The sequence below is a fragment of the Eptatretus burgeri genome, chromosome 3, assembly GCF_056783735.1.
Source record: "Eptatretus burgeri isolate ZD-2024b chromosome 3, Ebu_testis_v1, whole genome shotgun sequence".
In the NCBI taxonomy this organism is placed as follows: Eukaryota; Metazoa; Chordata; class Myxini; order Myxiniformes; family Myxinidae; genus Eptatretus; species Eptatretus burgeri.
Window position 1 is genome coordinate 13,781,978 of NC_140963.1, and position 24,416 is coordinate 13,806,393.

A 24,416-nucleotide genomic window follows, 5' to 3' on the forward strand; every position below is an offset into this window, starting at 1 on the left:
CAAGCCGGTGGTCAGTATTGAGGAACTGAGCACTCCGGTAGACCCTGCAGTTCTGGGCCATCCTCCAGCGACCATCAACGAGGACATGGTCAATCTCCTTTGCCACACCGCCAGCGTTGGAATACCAAGTTCAGCGATGAGCTTGTGGGTGCTGAAACCATGAACCAGCCACCCTAAGTCCATGGCTTCTTGCATAGTCAAGGAATTTAGTGCTATTCTGGTTCATAGTTCCTGACCCATGGGGACCAACACATGTCTCATAACTCTCCCTATCAGTTCCAGTGGATGCATTGAAATCCCCCAAGACGAGAAGTGTATCTCGTCTGGGGCACTGATCAACCAGAGACTCAAGCATGGCAAAGAATATGTCCGTCACGGTGAGATTACTCGCCTCAGTCGGAGCATAGACGGAGACCAGCGAAATGACACCTAAGGAGTGACGAATCCTTAGTCTTCATAATACACTCGTTGACCGGTGTTACCTCAATTATCATTGAGGTCAGCTTATTGGACACAGCTACAGCAACTCCTTGAGTATGGTAACCATCAGAGCGACCAGACCAATAGTAGGTGTATTCACCCACCATTATCTCACCGCAATCCGCTCTCCGAACCTCAGAGAGAGCTGCAAAACCGATGTTGAAACACATGAGCTCAGATGATAAGAGACAGGTGATCATCCTCTCCTAGGGATAGGACATTCCAGGCACCCACCCGAAGGGACCGCCTCAGGTTAACCCAAGGAGACCGCCGTCTGGTGGACGACACCTCAGCACCACTCCGACACACTCTCTTGCAATCTGACCCAGGAATGTTACCGCATGGTTTCCCTCCTATCATCAAAGATTGGGGGTCCCGAAGGCTTTGCCCCAATCCCGTCATCCGGTGAGCTGCCCTGCGAAGGGAAGCTGCACAGGAGGTACTCCCACGGAGTGGGTTTCAGATTTTTTTGCTTTTTTGTGTTTTGCGGAATGAAGGGTTTTACGGTGGCCGGAGTGCAAATCCTGGACATTTACGGTGGCCGGAGGCCGGAGAGTGTGAATAAGTAACTGAATAAGAAGGTTTTCTGTGCTCGGGTAACAACCTTTCTTTGCGGCACTGCCTTGTAAATACATGCCTTTTGTTAAAACAATACAAACTGTCCGATTGTCAGCCTCCACTGGTAAATCACAGTGTGTAGAACAGGAAGTCACCCACCCCCACCCTTTTGTTGTGAGTAGCCATTCACCAACATTTCCACTTAAGGTATCGCTTGGCCGTCTGATAAATCATAGTGGGACATTGAGAGCACGGTACTCTGAGGGGTTTAATTCGCCGGAGAAGTCAACCGGATTCAGACGCTAGACCCTGCCTTAATTAAACGTCTTAGACGGTGTCCGCGATTCCTTAGCAACCTGCTACGCTGCAGAATTATCCGCAGTTCGTCTGCTTCAGGAACGTCGGCCGGATCGTGGATTCGAGAACGGCCCTCGTGATCCCTAGCAACCCTGAATCCGTCACAATACGTCGCCTCCCACTCGTGACTGCCACGTGGTGGTGATGTAATGACGTGTAATGCAAAGCTATAGAAGATTGTATTCACATCCGAAGCTGCGGTTTGTCTTCTTGGATGTCCCATAGAACTAGTTTCACAAAATTGATATACGTCTGCCCATTCCAAAAATGAGGGATAGCGCAACGATGTTTTGTAATATAATGAAGCCTTTGTAATGCATCGTTCTTGATGTCATGGATAATTCAACGAATGTTTGTCAAACAAAATATGTCAGACTCACAAATTACAGCCTTAAAATTGTCTTCTTTTGAACAAGTTGTCTTGCAATTGTTGTCTTCACAGACCTATTTAAGTGTGTGGGATATCATGAAACTAAAATTATAATTACAGCTGCATAATATTTGAATTCAGCAAGCTTGTAAACAAAGAAAAATGACCCAATTAGTTGGTGTTAAACTTTGGACTCGTAGATTACACACAAACGTGGACGCTTCAGTCCAACTGATCAGAAAGGATGCAATCAATGCAGCCGTCCTGAAATGTAATTTCCTCGAATCGATCGATATGTGAAAATGGGAAGTGTACTCGAAAGAATCATTTTATCAATTCTGAAAACTTCATCGACTTGTAATGGCAAGATCATGCATTTTTGTTTGTGTGACTGAAGTTTAGGCAAACATGACACTTTTTGCTGCATTTAGATGAAATAAAATCAATGACTTCTCAAATCAAGCTTGATCAATTTGGTGCGATATGCCAAAGAAATAATAATAAAACAAAAAAAAATAAAAACACCTCGACATACTTTTCTGAAACTTTCACTTTTAACTCAAAGAACACCGATCATCACGCTCAAGTGAACTTCTGTGCAAGGAGGTTGAACAAACAAACAAACAAACAAACAAACAATTCAAACTTCTCATGAGGTTCCTTCAGTGTTCCACTCATGCATTCTCTACCCACTTTGTGCTTGCATGATTTTGCCACCTTTGGCAATGCTGCCGATAAGATTGTGGCCAGCGGTTTGTACTCTTCATTTTGTACACATTGTGGCTATCTGCCCACTCTTACTTTCTGTTCCTTGCGTGCATGCAGTATTGTTTTGGGAGATAATTATCCTGAAGTTAAGCTCTGGGTTTTTTTCCATTTTCTCAGACTTGGTATGTGCGAGAAAACCAAATTATATCAAAAAACACACTCACATACTTTGTCCTTTTCTGCACCTCTAAATGTCAGATTTGTAAGCGAAGTGAATACCACGTGATACAAAACCCGCACGTGTTTGCGTCTCATGAAGACGACCTATAGGTATCAAAAACGATGGGCACGGTTACCTCCGTAACGATGGCTATGAACAACGGGTTGCAGGAAAAGTACACGTATGTTGACATGTATTTGTTTCCCCAATTTAAAACTCTGCTTTTCAGTTTTTACTGAGATGCTGTATTCAAAACGAAATTCATAGAGGTCAAGTAGAGCAATGAAGTTAAAAAAAAAACAATTTATGATCACGTGGTACCATTGTAATGCTGTGTATGACATGGCAGTCGTATAAAGATTTGTATCATATGCTTTAGCAAGGGTTATGCTGGATGGTTTGCCATTGCCTTGCCAGCAGTCTGTTAGCCGTGGCATGAATTTGCAATTTTTTTCGGGTCCTGGCAATAACTCGCCTACTCTTTTGGAACAACACCATGGGATCTTTAATGGCCACCGATCGTGGGTGCTGGGGGACGAGTTCTCTGGTTTAAACGGCCATCCGATGGACGACGTGCACGCGCACGCGCACGCGCACGCACACGCACACGCACACGCACACGCACACGCACACCAATGTATCGCCCTGCCTGTGAAACACCAGGATAGCAGTTTATAGCTGGCCCAAGATTCAAACCCAAGCTGGAAGGCTCAGAGGCGAGTGTGCGCACGTACCTCCCAACTATCCTGCCACCTTTGTGAACATTAATACAGCGAAAATAAAATGAAATAAAACTGATTGTTTTGTTTGACGTTGCTCATTACCGAAATCTGGATCGACAGCACTTCAAGCACCAGGAGTACGATTGCATTGTTCAAACGTTTTCTCACTTTGTTTGACAGTTCAAAGTCACATCTTTAACAGTTGAAGGGATGTATGCTGCTTTGCTGGGACAGCATGCTCTCCCCACTTCCTCACGTTTGTTTCCAACATTAACAAAATAACTCGACACTTTGCAACGAATGCAATAAATTGCAAACTTTTGCACGTATGATTGTACAGTTAATACAGTTGAATATTTTATTGCTGCTTGGCACACGACTGCCGTGTAAAACTAGAGGAACTAGAGTTCCTCGGACTAGTGTTCAGGTATACAATTCAATCAAAATAAAATGATTTTAAAGGTCGTATTAAACAAAAAAAAAAAAAAAAAAAAAAAAAAAAAAAAAAAACTTCAGGAGGTTTATCGCCATTGATGCAGTGTCTAATACACCACCCTATCACGTTACATGAGTTATTCATGCCTCGTGTTTGTGTCCTTTGTGACATCCTCAAAAACTACGTTTCCTGTTTGGAATGGTTTTCACTTTTGTTTGACAGCCAAGCAGGCAGAAAGGGAATTTATCATACTCTCTGTGCATGTGCTGTGTTATCATTTGAAACACCTCACTGCACTGGAAAATGTGGGACAGGAAAAACTGGACTGTAAATGGTGCATGGAGCAAGTATATAGGTGTACAAAAGGGGAGGCGCTACATGACACATTTACATGGAGAATTTGTGTCTCACCAACCCCCCCCCCCCTCCCCAAGACTACCAGCAAAGGTAAAAACGCCCCCATACATTAACTGGGGTCATGATAATCCTCTGCAGCAAGTCTGGATGCAAGTCCAGAACTGCAGGAGGAGTAGCACTGCAAACAAACAAACACACAAACACCGGTTCATGGATTCCAGTAAGGATAAAACATTCCGGATAAGTAATTTCACATTGACAGAAGGAAAACGCAGGTACGTGTCATTCGTGGCACCGGGTGCACAGGCCCGCGCCATTCCTGGCGCCGGGTGCACAGGCCCGCGCCATTCCTGGCGCCGGGTGCACAGGCCCGCGCCATTCCTGGCGCCGGGCGCACAGGCGCGCGCCATTCCTGGCGCCGGGCGCACAGGCGCGCGCCATTCCTGGCGCCGGGCGCACAGGCGCGCGCCATTCCTGGCGCCGGGCGCACAGGCGCGCGCCATTCCTGGCGCCGGGCGCACAGGCGCGCGCCATTCCTGGCGCCGGGCGCACAGGCGCGCGCCATTCCTGGCGCCGGGCGCACAGGCGCGCGCCATTCCTGGCGCCGGGCGCACAGGCGCGCGCCATTCCTGGCGCCGGGCGCACAGGCGCGCGCCATTCCTGGCGCCGGGCGCACAGGCGCGCGCGCCATTCCTGGCGCCGGGCGCACAGGCGCGCGCCATTCCTGGCGCCGGGCGCACAGGCGCGCGCCATTCCTGGCGCCGGGCGCACAGGCGCGCGCCATTCCTGGCGCCGGGCGCACAGGCGCGCGCCATTCCTGGCGCCGGGCGCACAGGCGCGCGCCATTCCTGGCGCCGGGCGCACAGGCGCGCGCCATTCCTGGCGCCGGGCGCACAGGCGCGCGCCATTCCTGGCGCCGGGCGCACAGGCGCGCGCCATTCGTAGCGCCGGGCGCACAGGCGCGCGCCATTCGTAGCGCCGGGCGCACAGGCGCGCGCCATTCGTAGCGCCGGGCGCACAGGCGCGCGCCATTCGTAGCGCCGGGCGCACAGGCGCGCGCCATTCGTAGCGCCGGGCGCACAGGCGCGCGCCATTCGTAGCGCCGGGCGCACAGGCGCGCGCCATTCGTAGCGCCGGGCGCACAGGCGCGCGCCATTCGTAGCGCCGGGCGCACAGGCGCGCGCCATTCGTAGCGCCGGGCGCACAGGCGCGCGCCATTCGTAGCGCCGGGCGCACAGGCGCGCGCCATTCGTAGCGCCGGGCGCACAGGCGCGCGCCATTCGTAGCGCCGGGCGCACAGGCACGCGCCATTCGTAGCGCCGGCTCCACAGGCACGCGCCATTCGTAGCGCCGGCTACACAGGCACGCGCCATTCGTAGCGCCGGCTACACAGGCACGCGCCATTCGTAGCGCCGGCTACACAGGCACGCGCCATTCGTAGCGCCGGGGTACACAGGCACGCGCCATTCGTGGAGCAGGGGTACACAGGCACGCGCCATTCGGGGCAAGGGGTACACAGGCACGCGCCATTCGGGGCAAGGGGTACACAGGCACGCGCCATTCGGGGCAAGGGGTACACAGGCACGCGCCATTCGGGGCAAGGGGTACACAGGCACGCGTCACTCGGGGCAAGGGGTACACAGGCACGCGCCATTCGGGACAAGGGGTACACAGGCACGCGTCACTCGGGGCAAGGGGTACACAGGCACGCGCCATTCCTGGCACCGGGTGCACAGGCACGCGCCATTCCTGGCACCGGGTGCACAGGCACGCGCCATTCCTGGCACCGGGTGCACAGGCACGCGCCATTCCTGGCACCGGGTGCACAGGCACGCGCCATTCGTAGCGCCGGCTCCACAGGCACGCGCCATTCGTAGCGCCGGCTACACAGGCACGCGCCATTCGTAGCGCCGGCTACACAGGCACGCGCCATTCGTAGCGCCGGCTACACAGGCACGCGCCATTCGTGGAGCAGGGGTACACAGGCACGCGCCATTCGTGGAGCAGGGGTACACAGGCACGCGCCATTTGTGGAGCAGGGGTACACAGGCACGCGCCATTCGTGGAGCAGGGGTACACAGGCACGCGCCATTCGTGGAGCAGGGGTACACAGGCACGCGCCATTCGGGGCAAGGGGTACACAGGCACGCGCCATTCGGGGGCAAGGGGTACACAGGCACGCGTCACTCGTAGTACGGGGTACACAGGCACGCGTCACTCGTAGTACGGGGTACACAGGTACGCGTCACTCGTAGTACGGGGTACACAGGTACGCGTCACTCGTAGTACGGGGTACACAGGTACGCGTCACTCGTAGTACGGGGTACACAGGTACGCGTCACTCGTAGTACGGGGTACACAGGTACGCGTCACTCGTAGTACGGGGTACACAGGTACGCGTCACTCGTAGTACGGGGTACACAGGTACGCGTCACTCGTAGTACGGGGTACACAGGTACGTGTCACTCGTAGTACGGGGTACACAGGTACGTGTCACTCGTAGTACGGGGTACACAGGTACGTGTCACTCGTAGTACGGGGTACACAGGTACGTGTCACTCGTAGTACGGGGTACACAGGTACGTGTCACTCGTAGTACGGGGTACACAGGTACGTGTCACTCGTAGTACGGGGTACACAGGTACGTGTCACTCGTAGTACGGGGTACACAGGTACGTGTCACTCGTAGTACGGGGTACACAGGTACGTGTCACTCGTAGTACGGGGTACACAGGTACGTGTCACTCGTAGTACGGGGTACACAGGTACGTGTCACTCGTAGTACGGGGTACACAGGTACGTGTCACTCGTAGTACGGGGTACACAGGTACGTGTCACTCGTAGTACGGGGTACACAGGTACGTGTCACTCGTAGTACGGGGTACACAGGTACGTGTCACTCGTAGTACGGAGTGCACAGGTACGTACAATCTTCACCGAAGGGTAAAAATGACCGAATGTCCCGAACAATCCGTGTGAAGACGCCAAGATTATCCCGGCAAACAGTTAAAATCAGGAAGATTGCGACACCAAATCCGCACGTGTGGACATTCTGTCCCCAGCTTGTTGGAATCGCCCGACACGGTTCGAGTTCAGCGTCGCCGTGTCGCGGGTTTGTTAAATTCGATTTTAATCACCTGAATGTGAAGTAAATGGACACGTTCTTGTCAACACGGTCTCGTGTCCCGCCCTGTGTGTCGTGTCCTCACGAACACGTCGTCCACACAACACCACTCTCACTCACCGCGCGGCCGGCACACTCACCCGCTCGTGCTCGTCCTTCTTTTCACCACTCGTCCCCAATTCTTCGCTCCGACGAGTCTTGATGGAAGCTCCACGACGCGGAAATCGCCCGAAAGCGCAATATCTCGGACGTGCGCTCGAACTGGTCCAAAATAGATTCTTGGGATTTCCCAGGGACCTCTGACCCCTCGGAGAAAGCGGAACCGCGGCCTCTGCAGCTCCTCGCACGTGGGCACTGTGGCGCTGGGTTCACGCGCCGAGTTGTTGTTGTTGTTGTTGTTGTTGTTGTTGTTGTTGTTGTTGTTGTTGTTGTTGTTGTTGTTGTTGTTGTTTTTCGGATCGTTCTGAGATCGAGCCGCACGCATAATAAGTGGGGGAAATAAGATGAGGATAACAAGGAATTACAACGTAAACGAAAGGATCAAACAAACAAGACCAGGACTCGTATATTGTTCCTTATCAATTTTTGGAGAAAAAATGCTTTCACCACAGGAGTTTTGAAAATAATTTCAATCAATTTATCCCGAACCTCTAAATTTACTGCCACTGCCTCCATTTCCAGGTGAAAAGTTATACAAGATTTCACCAGAAAGCATCTGAAAATGAAAAGCCGTCCGCGTCCGCTATATATACAGACTTCTTTCCCTTCCTCTTCACTCCCACTTACTCCTATTCTTCCTCTGCTTCCACTTACTCTTCTTCCTCGTAGGATTCCTCCTCTTCCTCCAAATTCCTCTTCTTCTTCCTCTTTCAATTCATCCTCTTCCTCTTCTTCTGCCACTTCTTCTTATTATTATTTCTTCTTCCTCTTCTTCTTATTCCGACTCTTCTTACTCTTCCTACTCTTCTTCTCCTTTCTACTCTTCTTCTTCCTCCTTCTGCTTCTTCCTCTTCTTTTATTTCTTCTTCCTCCGACCTTTCTTCCTCTGCCTACTCTCCTTCTTCCTCCTCTTCTGCTTCTTCCTCTTCTTTTATTTCTTCTTACTCCGACCCTTCTTCCGACTCTTGTTCTTCTTCCTCCTCTTCTTTTGCTTCCTACTCTTCTTTCTCTGCCTCTTCCGAATCTTCTTCTTCCTACTGTTTTCTTCTTCCGAATCTTCTTCCTCTTAAGTATGCCACACGACGAAAACCAAAACTCCAGGGCCCCCGGTTGAGCGCACACCCCGCCACGCAATGAATGATCCACTAAAACACATGTCGATATCGGGCCCAACACATTTTTTTGAAACGTCATGCGAAATATCCTTTTGGCCCGATGTCTCAATGGTGAAGAATCACTCCAAAGATTAAAAACCTTGTCACATCCGGATCTGGATGCCGTTCTTCACCAAAGTCGAGCCCGTTCGTCCTTGTCACACACCCAACCTGCCCACCAAATTTCACCCAAATCCGTGCACACCTTTTTGAAATACCCTGCATATCGACACACAGACAGATAGACAGACAGACAAACAGACAGACAGACAGACAGACAGACAAGATCGACATGTGCAGAACCCGACAGTTGCAAAATCCCTAAAACAAATTTGACCATCCTCGTTATAATATTCGGACCGGTGTTTGTGTGATTGTTTGTGGGACTTTTGTTTGTCATGATACTCCCTCTCTCCAGTTCTGAGCCAATTCGATCCAGACTTGCTACAGAGGATGAGCCTGGCTCCAATGAATGTATCGGGGTGTTTTTATCTTTGCCGGTTGTCTTGGGAATGGTGGAGGGGTGACGGGGGGGGATGAGTGGGTGGATGGGGGGGATGAGTGGTTGGGTGGGGGGTGGACGCAAATTCTCTATGTAAATGTGTATCGTGTGGCGCCACCTCGAGGTGGGAGAGGGTATTACAAGTCTCCACCATTAACATTACACGATTCCTGTCCCCACGTTTTCCAGTGCAGTGAGGTGTGTTTTGAATTATAAGCAGTTGGTATGTTTTTGCTTCATGCATGTCACCCGGGTTATTTATTTTTTGGCATACACAGAGCTATATATGCTCAGAACGTGTTGCATGCTCAGAAGTATGTGTGAAGTATGTATGTGTCTTGATGTATATGTCCCAAATAAAAGTTTGTGTCAGAAGAACGTGTTGCATGCTTGGAACACGACCGCCCAAAGGGCAGGTAATCTGCTAGTAAAAAAATAATTTAGTAACCTGATTGGCAAAACCTTTTCAAATTTCAAGTCAATCGGATGAAAATTGAGGATTTTAGAAAACTCACCGAAGTTGTTGACCTTTGGCCTATGTTTCCTGCTTATGATGAATTCTACCAGGTGGTGAAGTTTCGTGAAGATCGGTTGAAAATTGTTATGCCCAATTTCTGATTCCCAAAAAATCACACCTTGTTTTGCACAGAAAACATCACACCTGCTACCTGCAAGCATTAAACCATCACACCTGCTACCATACCTGCACAAAAAACCCCAAAAAAACATGTGGGGGGCACAGTACATTTCAAAAGAGTACGCCAATGGGTTCGTCTCATGGCAAAATTATATATTTCTTGTATCAGTCCAGTTATTCCCTTTGTTGTAGATACGAATGGGCCTTTTGATCCGATGGACAAAGTTTTCATTGGTCTTCACAGCCTCTTGTTGCACACCTGCCTGATGTACTGCTTGAGCATCAGCTTGTCTTTGTGTGCTGGCCCAGATATGTTTGGGGCTAGTGTGGGGATCACATTTTCATTATCATTATTGCCATGCAACTATTTTCCATGCCATACGACTATTCTTGTTATTGTTGTAAATATTATTCCTATGAATTAATATATGCTTTGTTACAATATCATCATTGTTTTTGTTGTTTATTTTACAATTCAAGTGCCATGCCTGGTCACAGGATGGATTCAGCTGCTATAAACATATATATATATATATATATATATATATATATATATATATATATATATATATATATATATATATATATATATATATATATATATATATATATATATATCTTCTTCTTCTTTCGGCTGCTCCCGTTAGGGGTCGCCACAGCGGATCATCAGTATGATCCGCATTGTGATTTGGCACATGTTTTACGCCGTATGCCCTTCCTGACGCAACCCTGGTCGCCTCTTACGACACAGGGATATAAACATATATATATATATATATATATATATATATATATATATATATATATATATATATATATATATATATATATATATATTTAGGGTGGTGGGCTTAGGATCCGAGGATCCTGAGTTCAAATCCCACTCGGCTGTTGAATTAATACCAGCTGGGGTTGACTCTGCCTGTCATCCTTCCGAGGTCGGCAAAATGAGTGCCAGCATGCTGGTATCCTGTGTCGGAGTGGCGACCCGTCCAGAATTGTACCCAATAGCCAAGGAGACTGCTTTGGCAGCACCAACGCTCTGCACAGAGTATGGATATATATATATATATATATATATATATATATATATATATATATATATATAAAAATATATATATCTTCTTCTTCTTCTTTCGGCTGCTCCCGTTCGGGATCGCCACAGCGGATCATCCCTATGATCCGTATAGTGATTTGGCACATGTTTTACGCCGGATGCCCTTCCTGACGCAACCCTGGTCGCCTCTTACGACACAGGGATATGGTACACCTATTTTAACCGGGGTATGATATATGATACCGGTATAATCGGTAAAGAATGAAGGCTCGGGGTTGACACGGTGGCTGGAAAAGATGGGCACAGTCGCAAACTTTCAGGAAGAAAAGACTGGAAAGTTGGAATGAGGTGGGCTTGGCGAAGGGTAACGGGAATAGAAAAGATGATGGTTTTGGATGGGGGATGATCTGAGATGCTGGTGAATAGCTTGTTTTGAAGACCTGGAGGGAAGCGTTAGATTGAGGAGAATGTGCAAGTTTGTTCCACATGTGGGGGAAAAAAAGAGAAACGACTGAGTGGATGGGATTGGGGATGTAAGTGGACATTAGATATAATGATTTTGGCTTTGGGCCCACTTGCCTTTATGCTATCTCGCCTGGGTTGGAATCCCATCCAGAACCCAGCTATAAACTGTCATTATGGTGTTTCACAGACAAGGTGATTCATAAATGTGTGCGACGTCCCTCGAATGGACATTAAACAGGACAACTCTTCTCCCGACATTTGTTTGTGGATGTTAAAGATCCCACGGTCCTCCATGAAGAGTTGGTGAGAGCTATTTCCAGGACCATGGCCAAATTACCAATTCCTGCTCTAACCTACAGGGGACGCTCCATCAGTGGCACAGCTGTACTCCCAAATGATTATACTATCTGCAGCCATATACTGCATATGAAAAAAGAAGACTTTTGGGTCATGCACAGGGCAAGACAACACAACACTTGTGACCATGTTTGCAAGGGCCACTGCAGTGCACAGTCATTGTCCCCGACGCGTGTGGTGCCAGGTGAGTTTGACAGCTCAAAGCCTGCAGGAGTTGGGCGTGATAGAAGCCAGAGTAACATGATGAAGAGCAATTTATTCCTCTGCCAGTTTTCATATTTGAAAAGTCCGATCCGACAGTTTTGTTATTACCGCAGGAAGCACAAATCCAACTTTCTCATATTACCCGATCACAAATGGCCTCATTTCCCGCGTATCTCTCGGATGTCCAATATATTTTGAAACGGCACTCAGGGAATGGCTTCTTCATGCTTTTCCAAGTACATTGTCTCTGCTCTTATCATGTAGGTTGATCACAAGTCACTGCTATTTCCATTCCCTTGTCTCAGTGTATCCTTGCTGTTAGCCATGTTTACAGCCTGTATTCATCATAAGGATATTGTATGAAATAAACCATATTTTAAAACAAAGGGAAGTTGATTTTCATTCCAATATTTTCCAGTGAAAAACAATTTTTAGACACAATGGAAAATTAAAGAGCTCTGGTATGAGCATGTTAAGAAGGTCAGAACGAACATTGCCATAATGGTATTGCAGTTTGATTCAAAAACATAAGATGTAATTTTACATTTGAAAAATAAATGTCATATTGCTTCGTAAATGTCATATAATGAAGCATACACTTTACCAAGTCGTTCCATCAATATATATATATATATATATATATATATATATATATATATATATATATATATATGTATGTTTTTTTTCTCAATTTTTTTTCATATTGATCGGGTGGCATTCTACATATGCAATTATGAAGTCATAATGAGGACACCTATGATGTCATAAAAAAATCAAAAAAATTGACCTCAAAAGTAATTGGCTGGTTGAATTCATTGACCTGATATGGAAATCCTCTTCAAATTTTAAGTCAATCGGATGAAAATTGAGGATTTTAGAAACACCACCTTAGTCGTTGACCTTGGGCCTACAGTGACCTTTTGGTCGATGTTGACCTCAAAAATAATTGGCTACTTGAATTAATTGACCTGAAATAGAAATCCTCTTCAAATTTCAAGTCAATCGGATTAAAATTGAGGATTTTAGAAATCTCACCGGAGTTGTTGACCTTGGGCCTGTGTTGACCTTTTGACCCCAAAAACAATCGGCATCATCCTTTTGACAAACTCTACCATGTGGTGAAGTTTCGTGAAGACCTGTTTAAAATTGTGACCTGTAGGTGATAAACAGACAGACAAACAGACAGGTGAAAAGTTTTTCTCAATTTTAGACCAGAAAGCTTCGTTCTGGCAAGTGGTGCTTGATTCGGACAGTACTTTGAAGTGTACTTTCCATACTCCATGCGGGCATTACTGTTTTGACAAAATTCCATAATTGTCCTTTGTTCTGCAAGTGAGGTGCTGCAGAATTGGAATGAGTGTACGTTTGGAGATATTGAAGGTGTCCACTTTATCACTGACGATATGATCCTTGCGGGCACTGATGAAGCTCAGCACGATGAGAGTGTGAGGAAACTCCTTGACCGGGCCAGAGCTAGTGGAGTGAAATTTACCGCCAGATGATCCAATGGAAGGTATCAGAGTTCAGGTTTATGGGACACATTGTCTCCGCTGACAGCTTAAAGGCAGACCCACAAAAGCTCCAAGCAATTGTGCATATGCCAACGCCCACAAGCAAGGCTGATTTACAGCATGCGCTAGGTGTGATCAACTACTCATTCCTGAAATGTTGGTAATCACAACACCGCTTCAGCATTTGCTGAAGAAAGATTCACATTGGCAATGGCAGCTGGAGCAGGCAGCAGCTTTCAGGAAGCTAAAACAAGCCGTATCGTCTGCGCTGGTGCTCAAATTCTTTGACTCGTAAAGATCATCTGTTGTGAAAGCTGACACATCATCAACTGGCTTAGGAGTGTTGATGGAATTTCTCCGAAATTGGCACAATGGGTTTGTGGGTGATAAAATCAATAATAAAATGTTGTCAATTAAAACTTGATATTAAAATAAATGTATTAAATCTGAAATTGAAAATGTACTCAAATATCGTATGATTCCACGTGCTTGAAGATATATATTTTAATTTTAATTAAAATAATCATATCTTTCCTTTGTATTGAAAGATGATCGACCTGTCCATTAAAAATATGACAAACAGGCCAACCTTTCAAATAAGCTGAATTCAGTAAAAAATAATTGCCTATTATTTAAATAGATTTTACTTACAAAGGGATTTTAGGAAATGATAGATATAATGTACCAGCAAGCTTGATAGAAGAATGTTATTACAACTCAGCTGGAATGTTGGTCGAAGGAAATGTCCAGAAGTATTCACTAAACTTGATTGATTCATCTTATATATAATTCCCTTGTCTGTTAAAGAAGCGGATTCAACTTTTCCCCTTCCATTCCATAATTTGTTTGGGATCTATCAATGTCCCCAAAGGATTTCAGTTTTGACATCATTCTTTGCTGGGAGAGATTTTATACATCTGGTCTTGAAATATATTGTTGCGGGCCGGGGGTCGGTGGCGAGAATGACCACTAGGTGGGGGAGGTAACATCGTCTCCCACCAGACTCCCCGGAATTGTAGGCCGTCGCTCCGGATAATTCTGCGAGCCGGCGGGTCGCTGAACCGACCGTGGACGCCAATATCCCAACCGCATAGTGTAGGGTCTTTTTGTCTAGAACTAATTTACCTAATTAACTACGCGATTTCGACTACCGGGGAACCATGCCCTCGGCACGTCTTGCTCGAACCAGATCACTCAACGGAGTGCGGTAGAGTTCCAACTACCGACTACCAACTCCGGTTCGGGTGCAGACGAGCGGAACTGCCAAAGCCGTGCCGGCTCGGATGAACGGATTATCGGGAATAAAAACCCGGCTAAAACTCAGATCCGAACCATGCTGGACCAATGCAAGAAAGGACGGAAATGAACTGGAAACATTTCTAATAATGGTAATTTATTTACAAAAAAAAAAAAAACAGGGCAAGACTTATCGCGGATATGCAAGCAAGAATTTACAATGATGGAAAACACTTAACAGTTCCACTTATAAGATGGGCCCACACACTCAGACGATTTATTGAAAGATCCCCGCAGCCAGAGAGGGAGAGATGAGCTGGAGGTCGCAGTTCACGTGGGTACCTGCACGTTGAAGGGAGGGAGGGCTCTGCAGTGCAGCACCAGCTATTGGTCGTGCGGCTCGGCCCACAGTCACATGCGTGGGGCTCGTGCCCATGGAGGAAACCGAGCGGGGCAGTCGGTGTCCCAGGGTGGAGATCACGGTCATGGACGGGACCCAGGAAAACTCCACGAATGCCAACAAAATGTAGAGCACACACCAACCAACATGCTCCTCCAAAAGAACTGTCATTCCTCCTCCAAGAGACTTACTCAGAACCAACGACCGAACCCCCTCAGAACTCTCGAGACTCCTCTCCACAGAACTCTCCACTGAGGATGGCATCATGACTTTTATGGACCTCCCCGAACGGGGCGGGAGCTTTGTGGAACAGATGTCACTGTCTGCCCTGATTGGACGGGGCTCCCATGGGTCCGCCCTTTCCTGGCGGGGTTTCGGCTATGCCGGGAAAACCCCGCCCCCACTACATGCATGCCCATACTCATCAAAAAGAAGTTACAAAGTTTGTGTAAGCCGAGAAGGAACTGCCAGAGATTCTGCCTCGGACAGCGAGTCACCGGTTTGGCGAGTGAAACGCTTGTTCAGTGGTGTTGTCGGTTTGTTTGTTGGATGGTCTTAAATGGTTTGTTGGATGGTTCGTTGGATGTAATAACCTACCTGAAAGAACATCGCAATGCACACCTTTGATTCTCCCACTGGATAAAAGGAAGGGACCTGTCTCACATGTACTTAACGGAATAACTGACCTTTGGGGCATCTGTATGTTTGAATGCATATGGGCTCCAGATCCGTAACAATATGCTACAACCCTTCAAAATTAGGCTGATTGCCGCACAAAAGCTAAAAATGATTTCCACCTGGAAATACATCGACCTAACAAACTGTCGCACCAGCGTTGAAAATGACAAAGAGCTGCGTTTCACTGAACACGATATAAAGAACTAAAATTCTCCATGTATTTCAGAGATCTGGAACAAGTCTGTGTTCAGATTGTCTATATGTGCATATGTATTTGTTTGTTTGTATTTGTTGATGTTGTTTGTTAAATAAATGACTCAAATGTACAGGATGACTTAAGAATTTCTTCTGCAGGAGCCTGTTTGCTGCAAGATGGCCGGCTGGTCACATATGCTTCATGTTCACTGTCCGCTGCTGAAGAGAACTATGCCCAAATTGAGAACGAGATGTGAGGGGTGGTATTCGCCTTGGAGAAGTTTCACCACTATGTCTACGGATACAAGACTGACGTGCAAACCGACCATCAACCTCGAGTGACAATTGCCAAGAAACCATTGTACAGAACTTCATCAAGGCTTCAGTTGATGCTACTTTGACTTATGCGTTATGACGTGTTTGTAAAATACGTTCTGGGGAAGCTGCTGTACATTCCAGACATTTTGTCATGGGCACCAAGTGACTCAGTCCCAAAGTATGACACCATTTTGGAGGACATGCAGTTGAGGGTGCATTAGTTAATGACCCATCTGCAAGTCAGCCAGAGGAAGCTGGACCTGTTCCGTGGTGCCACTGCGGATGACAACGACTTGCAATTACTGGCCGGCTACATTCTGAACGGCTGGCCAATGCATCAAACCAACCTTCCTGTGTTCATCAGACCTTTGTGGCATCTCAGGGATGAGCTGCACGTGGCAAATGGCATGATTTTTGTTGGTGAGCATTTGATAATTCCTGCCACACACCAGTCTGACATTCTGCGGCAAATCCACGAAGGCCATTTTGGGCAAGAGAAATGTAAAGCCCGGGCACGCCAAGTGGTCTTTTGGCCAAGTATCAACTCAGATAAACAAAGTCTGAGTATGCATGCAAAGTTTCAGGCTGCTAGGCTTCATGGTTTTGGAGTTATGGAGGACACACACACACACACACACACACACACACACACACACACACACACACACACACACACACACACACACACACACACACCTTTTTATTAGTGTGTGTGTATGTATGTATGTGTGTGTATATATATATATATATATATATATATATATATATATATATATATATATATATATATATATATATATATATATTTATATATATATATATATATATATATATATATATATATATATATATATATATATATATATATATATATATATATAACGTTTCAAGAACAATTCATTAAGTGGAGAGGTTCAGAGTAGCAAGTACAGTAACGAGAACGGTGCTCAGTTGAGCGCATACCTCCCTCCGCCAGGCTGAATAATTTATGTTTTGTATTCCACTGATAGGTCGGATCTGGGTCCAAACTGAAACCAAAGTCAAAACGGCTTGTTCTAGTCACACACCCAACCTGTCCACTAAGTTTCCTCTGAATCCGTCCATAACTTTTTGAGATATCATGCTCATATCATTTTTAGCCTATGACATATCTCATAGGTGAAAATATGCATGAGATATCATTCTCTCAATGGTGAAAAATCACTTAAAAGGTTAAAAAAATTCTCGTACCCAGACCTGGATTTTCACCAAAAAGAGAATCAATTCATACTTGTCACACACCCAACCTCACCACCAAGTTTTGTCCAAATCCATCCATAAGTTGAGATATTGTTCTCGACATCATTTTGGCAATATCACTGAATGGTGAAATATCACTTAAAAAATTATTGTTTCCAGATCCAGATATTCACTAAAATCTAATCAATTTATTTAGCCCAAATCCATCCACAGCTTTTTTTTTACCAAGTTTGGTCCAAAGCCGTCCATAACATTTTTTTTCCCCCCAAGTTTGCTCCAAAGCCGTCCGTAACTGTTTTTTTTACCAAGTTTCATCCAAAGCCGTCGATAACATTTTAACCAAGTTTCGTCCAAAGCCCTCCATAACTTTTTGAGATATCCTGCTTACAGATAGACAGACAGATAGACAAACAAGCTGAAAACATATCCTCCATCGACCTTTGGTGCTGGAGGTAACTATCTATCGTAAAGACAATGCACAAGAAAACTTCAGAAAAAGTCCTTGGTCAGCATGTGTGCAGTTGTATTGAGTTCTGGAGTACACTTAGATGGAGTGGTTGAATCTTTTATTCACTGCTTGAGGGAAAAGGTCATTTAATGAGAGCAATATACGCTTCACGTTGGTATAACAAAAGTCCCACAGGCTTTGAAACCCAGCCTGGTCTCAGTGAGAACTGGTGCTGGTCACCTCGACATACAGTTTGTTATGCTCAAGGTGGCCAGGTGGGGCAAAAACTGAGGATGACCTCACCAAAGCACTTGCAAGTTTGAATGAAGCATGAGCAACAACACCCAAACCAAGCTCAGGGGAAAGCCCGAATGCTTGAACGTGACGATGTAAAGCAGACCCAAAAGCAGTTGCTATTGACAATGGACATGTGTAAATATTTTTTTGGAAATCGTACAGCTCGCTTTCGATTAATCGGGGGATATTTATTTATTTTTTGTATAATTACTGTGCAGGAGATTTGCAACAAAGCAAACTACCTCGATGCAAACTGTTTGTAAAAACTCAAAACATTTAAACGATACATTGTCACATAATCATGATAGGTAATCTGTCCTTGAATGCCATACATTATTATGAGGATGTTCGCTCAGTTCATATCAGAAAAGTGTCTATTGATGTGACGATTTATTTCTAATGCATAAATATTTTCTGGGAATAAAAGGAAGCACACAGGACACTCTTTGAGTAGATGTGGTCGCGTGGTTCTTTGATGGTCCTGCAGAGGGCACACACCATAACACATGCTGGTCTTGCCAAAGTCAAAATGTACATGCAATTTCAGAGTACTAGTACGTGCCCGTACATGCAAAAAAAAACAACAACAACTTTCAAACCGTGAGCCGTAAACAACAACCACACAGGCCGTTCCTTCGCTCTTGCGTGCCTGTACGTGCAACCCCCCCCTCAAAAAAAACTTTCAAACAACCACACAGTCCATTCCTTCGCTCTATTAAACGACGACTGGATTGGGGCATTGTGTTTATCTATAAATGCGCATAGGAAATCGAGAAATTATTAGAATACTTTTTGTCATCACTATCCGGAAGTGGTGCGTGCCCGTCCAGAATATTCACATGCATTCCACGAATGATCGCTTGCATTGAAATAACAACTGCTGTGATACTTACACACACAGAATTAATTAAAATCCAAATTAAAATCAAGTTTACCTCCCTGTCTTTGCTTGCCATGACATTCACTGCCATTGACCATTGCCACTCCTACGCCACGGTAACTAAGGCACCCTTTCCCCATCGGCCACGCCTACGCAGCAACGTGTCTTGTCATTGGTTTGGTAAATAAATGGCCATAACTTGGGAACCTCTTGTCCAATTAATATCAAACCTTGAAAAGGCACATACTCAGGTCTCCAGCAATATAGCTGGCAAGTTTCAATTAGATCGGACCAGTGGTTGTTGAGAAACAGCGGTCACAGACACACACACACACACACACACACACACACACACACACACACACACACACACACACATTTAATGTGAGTAAACTCACACATGCAATTCTGACAACTCAACAAAAAAGTCTCCCCAGCCTCCCAATCTGCCCCCATCTTTGCTCCACCCCGCCCCCCCCCCGACTCCTCACCATTCCCCTCCCGATGCTAAGGCATCCATCCCCTCCCCACACTCATTCTGTCAAACTTCCCAATGTTCCCCTCCCATCAAAAGTCCGAAATCCCCCCCACCCTCTTCCAAAGTTGTCCCACCTTTATTCTCACCATCCTGGCATTCCCACGTCCAAATAGCGGAATATATAATACCCTCTGCTCTCCTATCATGCTGTGACTGACATCACACAAACCCTTCACAATTTCAAAAGAAAACAGTCGGAAATAACAGCAAACTTGTGTAACCTCCGGAATAAAAGCGCTGCTTGAGAGAAAGGGTTTTAATATGCTCCTAAAGGGTAATTATAGAGGGTTCGAAAGGGTAAAATAGAGGGTTCTAAAGGGTAAAATAGAGATTGTGGGTGGAGTCAGGTGAACTGCCCAACCAATGGGTGGAGCATGGACGCACGCATGCACACCTCCTTTGATATATACATATATATATATATATATATATATGGATTTTAATTTCAGATTTTGCACTACAATGGCTGGTTGAAAGCGCCCGATAAGCCGGACCAGGTCAATGAAAACGCACACCCGCAGCACATGTGCAAAGGCTTCGTTAGCATTCATGGGTCATTTCGAAACTCGAGTCCTGTCAAAATCGTTGATGTCGATAATGAATAATAATTGTCTGAGTATCGATCCCTGAGTTATCCCACTACTTAAATCCTCCGGCTGGACATCCTCCAACTCACAGCCACTCTTTGCTTCCAATCATGCATCCAGTTTTCAATACAGAAAGCTACACCCCAGACTACACAGGTCAAAGGTAAGTTGTGCTACTTACATAACATCCTGTCAGGACAACTAAACGCTTAATTTGACAGTTCAAATAGATTCAAACCGAGGTGCATGCGAGAGTTCAGAGGTTTAAACCAAATTCCAAAGATAGGAGAAAAGAGGCTTGCGCAAGAGAAGTATCACTTACTCAGTAGCTCAGTGCAATGATACTTTACCTTCTTCGTTGACTGGGCAACTCTGACTCCGGGTGACCGGATGGGGTTAATGAATGCAGGCTGGCCTGCCATCAAGGCATCTCCATTCATCGTCGTTCCGCAAGGTGAGTCTTCTTGCATGTGTAGGATCGTAGCCTCTGGCTCTGTTATAACATCCCGTTTCAGTGTGTCTGCTTCCTTGGCTTTGGAGACGTGTCTGGCGGAGTCGTAATTAGCCTTTGCAGGCACACAGTGAAAGGTTAGAAGCACAAAGCCAAATTCAGCTGAAAGGTCAAACACAATTTCACACTTCTGAGTTTCCCATAGGTGAAAATTTCACACCGAAATTCCTAAGTTTATGTGTATGATAAAATAACATCCAAATAAGAAGTTTTCTTCACCCAGTCGGGTACAATGTATGATATTTTAAATTAAAAAAAAACACTTGACTAATATATCAACATGAATAATGTTCCCTCCTGTCTCCACCTCTACATGTCACATCGCCCCCCCCCCCCACTCCCATCAGGCTTCTGCTTATTTCCATCTTGCAGCTCTCTCCCTTGCCTACGATTACATCCATATTTCCTGAACCTTCTCCTCCTGTTCCTGCTTGGACAAATGATGCTCCAGTTTTAGGAAAATCATCAATTCTTCCAAGCTTGGAACAAGCAGCACTTCAACCTAAGTAATCTGGTATGAGCAGGCATCACAGTGCTTGGTTTTTCAGCAGTCAATGCCTCCCATGCCACAATGCCTCCTTTTCCCTCCATTTCCCTTCTCCAAATTAGCTCCCCCTCTCTTCTTTCTCCTACCACATTCCCCTCTTCAGCCTCTGCCAAAACTGCTCATTTCCATTTTATATTCTCTGCATCTGGTACTCAAACAGCTGCTGTTTCTGCTTCAACCACGATACGAACTCTCGTACAAGGTCATTTCATCAGTAACTGACGAAGTGTGCCTTTGTGAAACCTCACTCAAGTGATGTACAACAATCATGGATCAGCTCTCTCTCAACTTGATCAGCCTGTTCCAACCTCTGCAGATGGTGTTGCTGTCTCTGTTCGTTTATAATCTTCCCCACAGTCTTTGCTCCTGCTAACACTCTTTTATATATCTGGCTTCATCTTCTCTTCTGAATAAACTTCTTCTTTCTTTGAATACCCTATTGTTCACCAAGTGAAGGCACTATTGACAAAGCCATCTTTGCTAATACGGAGCACCTCCTATTTGCTTGTCTCTGCTTCCTGTTCCTCCTTTGTCATTATTTAACTGTCACCATACAGAGTACTTAGGTATAGAACCTGACACCTTCAAGTATGACATCACAGCCAAAATATATAATGGGGAAACATTCTTCACCCAGTTAGTAATCTCTCCACCTTGGATCTCACAACCAGGTTTCATCTCCCTGATTCAGCTTGTAATATAAAAATTTCCAAGATATATGGATATATATATATATGTTTTTTTAATTTTATTTTAAAGCCACATGGCACTTTAAAAAAAAAACACATGGCACCATATTATAGCTGGGTTTTTTTAAGTACCAGGTGGGTGCCTCTTTAAGCACCAAAAAGCCACATGGTATTTTAAAAAAATCTACATGGCACTTAAAAAACACCATATTGCACTTAAAAAACAACAACATCCTACTTTAAAAGCAAGTAAAAAAAAAGACATCAAATGTCATCGTAATTTTGCTGAATGGAGTTGAAGGGCTCACCCATAATTTTGTCCAATTGAAATGACCACCAGTCGGCAATTTTTTGATCAGATCGCAAAATAAAGTGAGGTGCACGTGTATGCTATCTCATACTGTACTTGCACCAAATTTGAACAAAATTGGACCATGTATGTCTGAGAAATGGTTGGGGACACATTGAAGTAACAAAATGGCTGTCAGTCATCCATCTTGGATCTGATCTCAAAATAAAATGACGTGTTTATGTAAGCCATCATTCATTATCTGTGCACCAAGTATGAAAAACATCAGTAAATGCTTGTCCCAGAAATGGTTGAGGATGTGTTCAACCCTGTTTGTTTTTTTTTAAACAACTAAAATGGCCACCAGTCGCCCATCTTTGATCACATCGTGAAACAAAATGATGTGCATATGTATACCATCATGTGATGTCTTTGTGCCAAGTATGAATGAAATCGGTCCATACATGTCCAAGATGTGGTTGCGGATGCACGCATGCACCGACACGTAAATTGAGATCAAATCCATAAGGCCCCATTTCGGACTAAGTCCAATGGGGGCTAAAAAAAAAACAAATGGTACCACATTATAGCTGGGCTTTTTTTAAGTACCAAAGAGCCACATGGTATTTTTAAAAAATCCACATGGTACTTAAAAAAAGTAACATGGTATTTAAAAAAGCCACATCATATTGAAAAAAGCTACATGGTACTTAAAAAAAAACACGTGGTACATTAAAAAAGCCACATATTACATCATGCCACCTCGAGCATAGACAATTATATGCATCATCTTCACCGATAAGTGTGAATGGTCTGTGTTCGTTAGTTTGTTCCTTGATTTCTCATCTATATTTTGACGAATTTTAATCACACTTAACATGCATAGAGACCACTGGGGATGTCCAAAGGGAATTGGTGGCCTGATGCCCTGCTGGATGCTTATGACCAAAATACAAACTGTCAATGAAAGTCAGGAGGATGCAATGCACACCTGCGCAAATGGTGTCTGATTACCAAGGTTACACACCAATTTCCAAGGACAACAAAAGGTGTAAATAGAATGATGCAAAACTACTTTTTTGCCTTCTAATTCCAGCAAGGCACAAACATGTTGAAAAGGCAAGGTTTTAAAGCAACTATAAATGGATGTGGAACACAATTTGGTAAACCCTTTTAGAGAATTAATTTACCATGCAGTGTACATTAACATGTGTATTCTTCATCCTTATATCCTACGACTCCATTAAATTATCCTGTAAGCCATAAAAATACATTTGCTCGTTGGAATAAAGTTTGTGGAAAGTTTTTCGTCTGAATAGTTCTTTAAGAAGTATGTCTGTAATGACCTGAGCTTGATTTCAGAACCTATTCTGGACAATCCATAATGGCCAGCATCTCTTGACCTGAGATAATCCCCATTGTTGAAAAGGTAACTTTTAATCCTGTATTTGTGAGTGTGATATACATCTGTTGTACCTTTTGGTTTTCTGTTTCTGCTTTCTTTTCTGGAATATGCGTTGTGAGGTCAAAAAGTCTACGTTGCCCGACTTCTAGAGAAAGAAACAAAAATAGACAATTGGTTAAACTCTGCTTAAGTTCACCTTTATACAGTATTAGAGTTAGTGTGGAACATGTATGGTATTTAATTTTTTTGAAAAACACATTTCATGAAAATAAATTCAAAATGACTATTTTAATGCAAGTTTAAAAATATTATTCAGGGCATTAACTTAAATATATTATGGGCATCATCACATCTTTACAGTAACCCTCAAGCTATGGTGGAGGAAGCAGAAGGGCAGGGGGGGCGGTGCCCTTTCAAAAAGTGGGGAGGCGAAAAACCATTTTCCCACTCCCTACTTTTCAACTGCCTATGTATGTTAACATGCAGTCTCCTCGAAAAAGTGGATGGATGAAGAATTGATCATACCCCGCCTGTGATTAATAAACAATTGATAGGAACAAAGTATAGGCCGAGAGTGAAAACTGTTCACATTGAGAAGACAGAGTCACATCCCTTGTGTTAGACACGTGACTACTCAACCATCAATTTTGAGTCGACCAACCATCAATAGAATAATTTTTAGAGAAACATGACCAACCATCAATATAAATTTTTTTTTCAGCCCAGCGATGACAAGCGGCTCTAATTTAGAGTTGCTCTCGCATCCATCCCGGAGCTGTGG

At 45.0% G+C, this 24,416-nt stretch overlaps 2 protein-coding genes across 9 annotated transcripts in view; both read right to left on the minus strand.

The window, feature by feature from the left end:
- The window catches only part of LOC147029421 (uncharacterized), a 112,125-nt gene extending 104,374 nt beyond the window's left edge, over positions 1-7,751 (minus strand). For 6 of the 8 annotated variants that reach the window (XM_085872467.1, XM_085872465.1, XM_085872461.1 and 3 more), the window contains exon 1: positions 7,473-7,751. The gene's annotated coding sequence lies outside the window, so the exon portion shown is untranslated. Of the gene's footprint in view, positions 1-7,345; positions 7,369-7,472 lie in introns of those variants that run through there. The other 2 variants (XM_085872466.1, XM_085872463.1) reach the window with 2 other exon arrangements.
- A 10,242-nt stretch (positions 7,752-17,993) lies between these two features.
- The window catches only part of LOC147029424 (uncharacterized), a 30,287-nt gene continuing 23,864 nt past the window's right edge, over positions 17,994-24,416 (minus strand). The window contains exons 4-6 of the mRNA XM_085872469.1: positions 23,707-23,780; positions 20,545-20,760; positions 17,994-18,670 (exon numbers count right to left, since the gene is read on the minus strand). Coding sequence (XP_085728595.1) covers positions 18,542-18,670; positions 20,545-20,760; positions 23,707-23,780 — 419 coding nt within the window. The 3' untranslated portion in view covers positions 17,994-18,541. The remainder of the gene's footprint in view (positions 18,671-20,544; positions 20,761-23,706; positions 23,781-24,416) is intronic.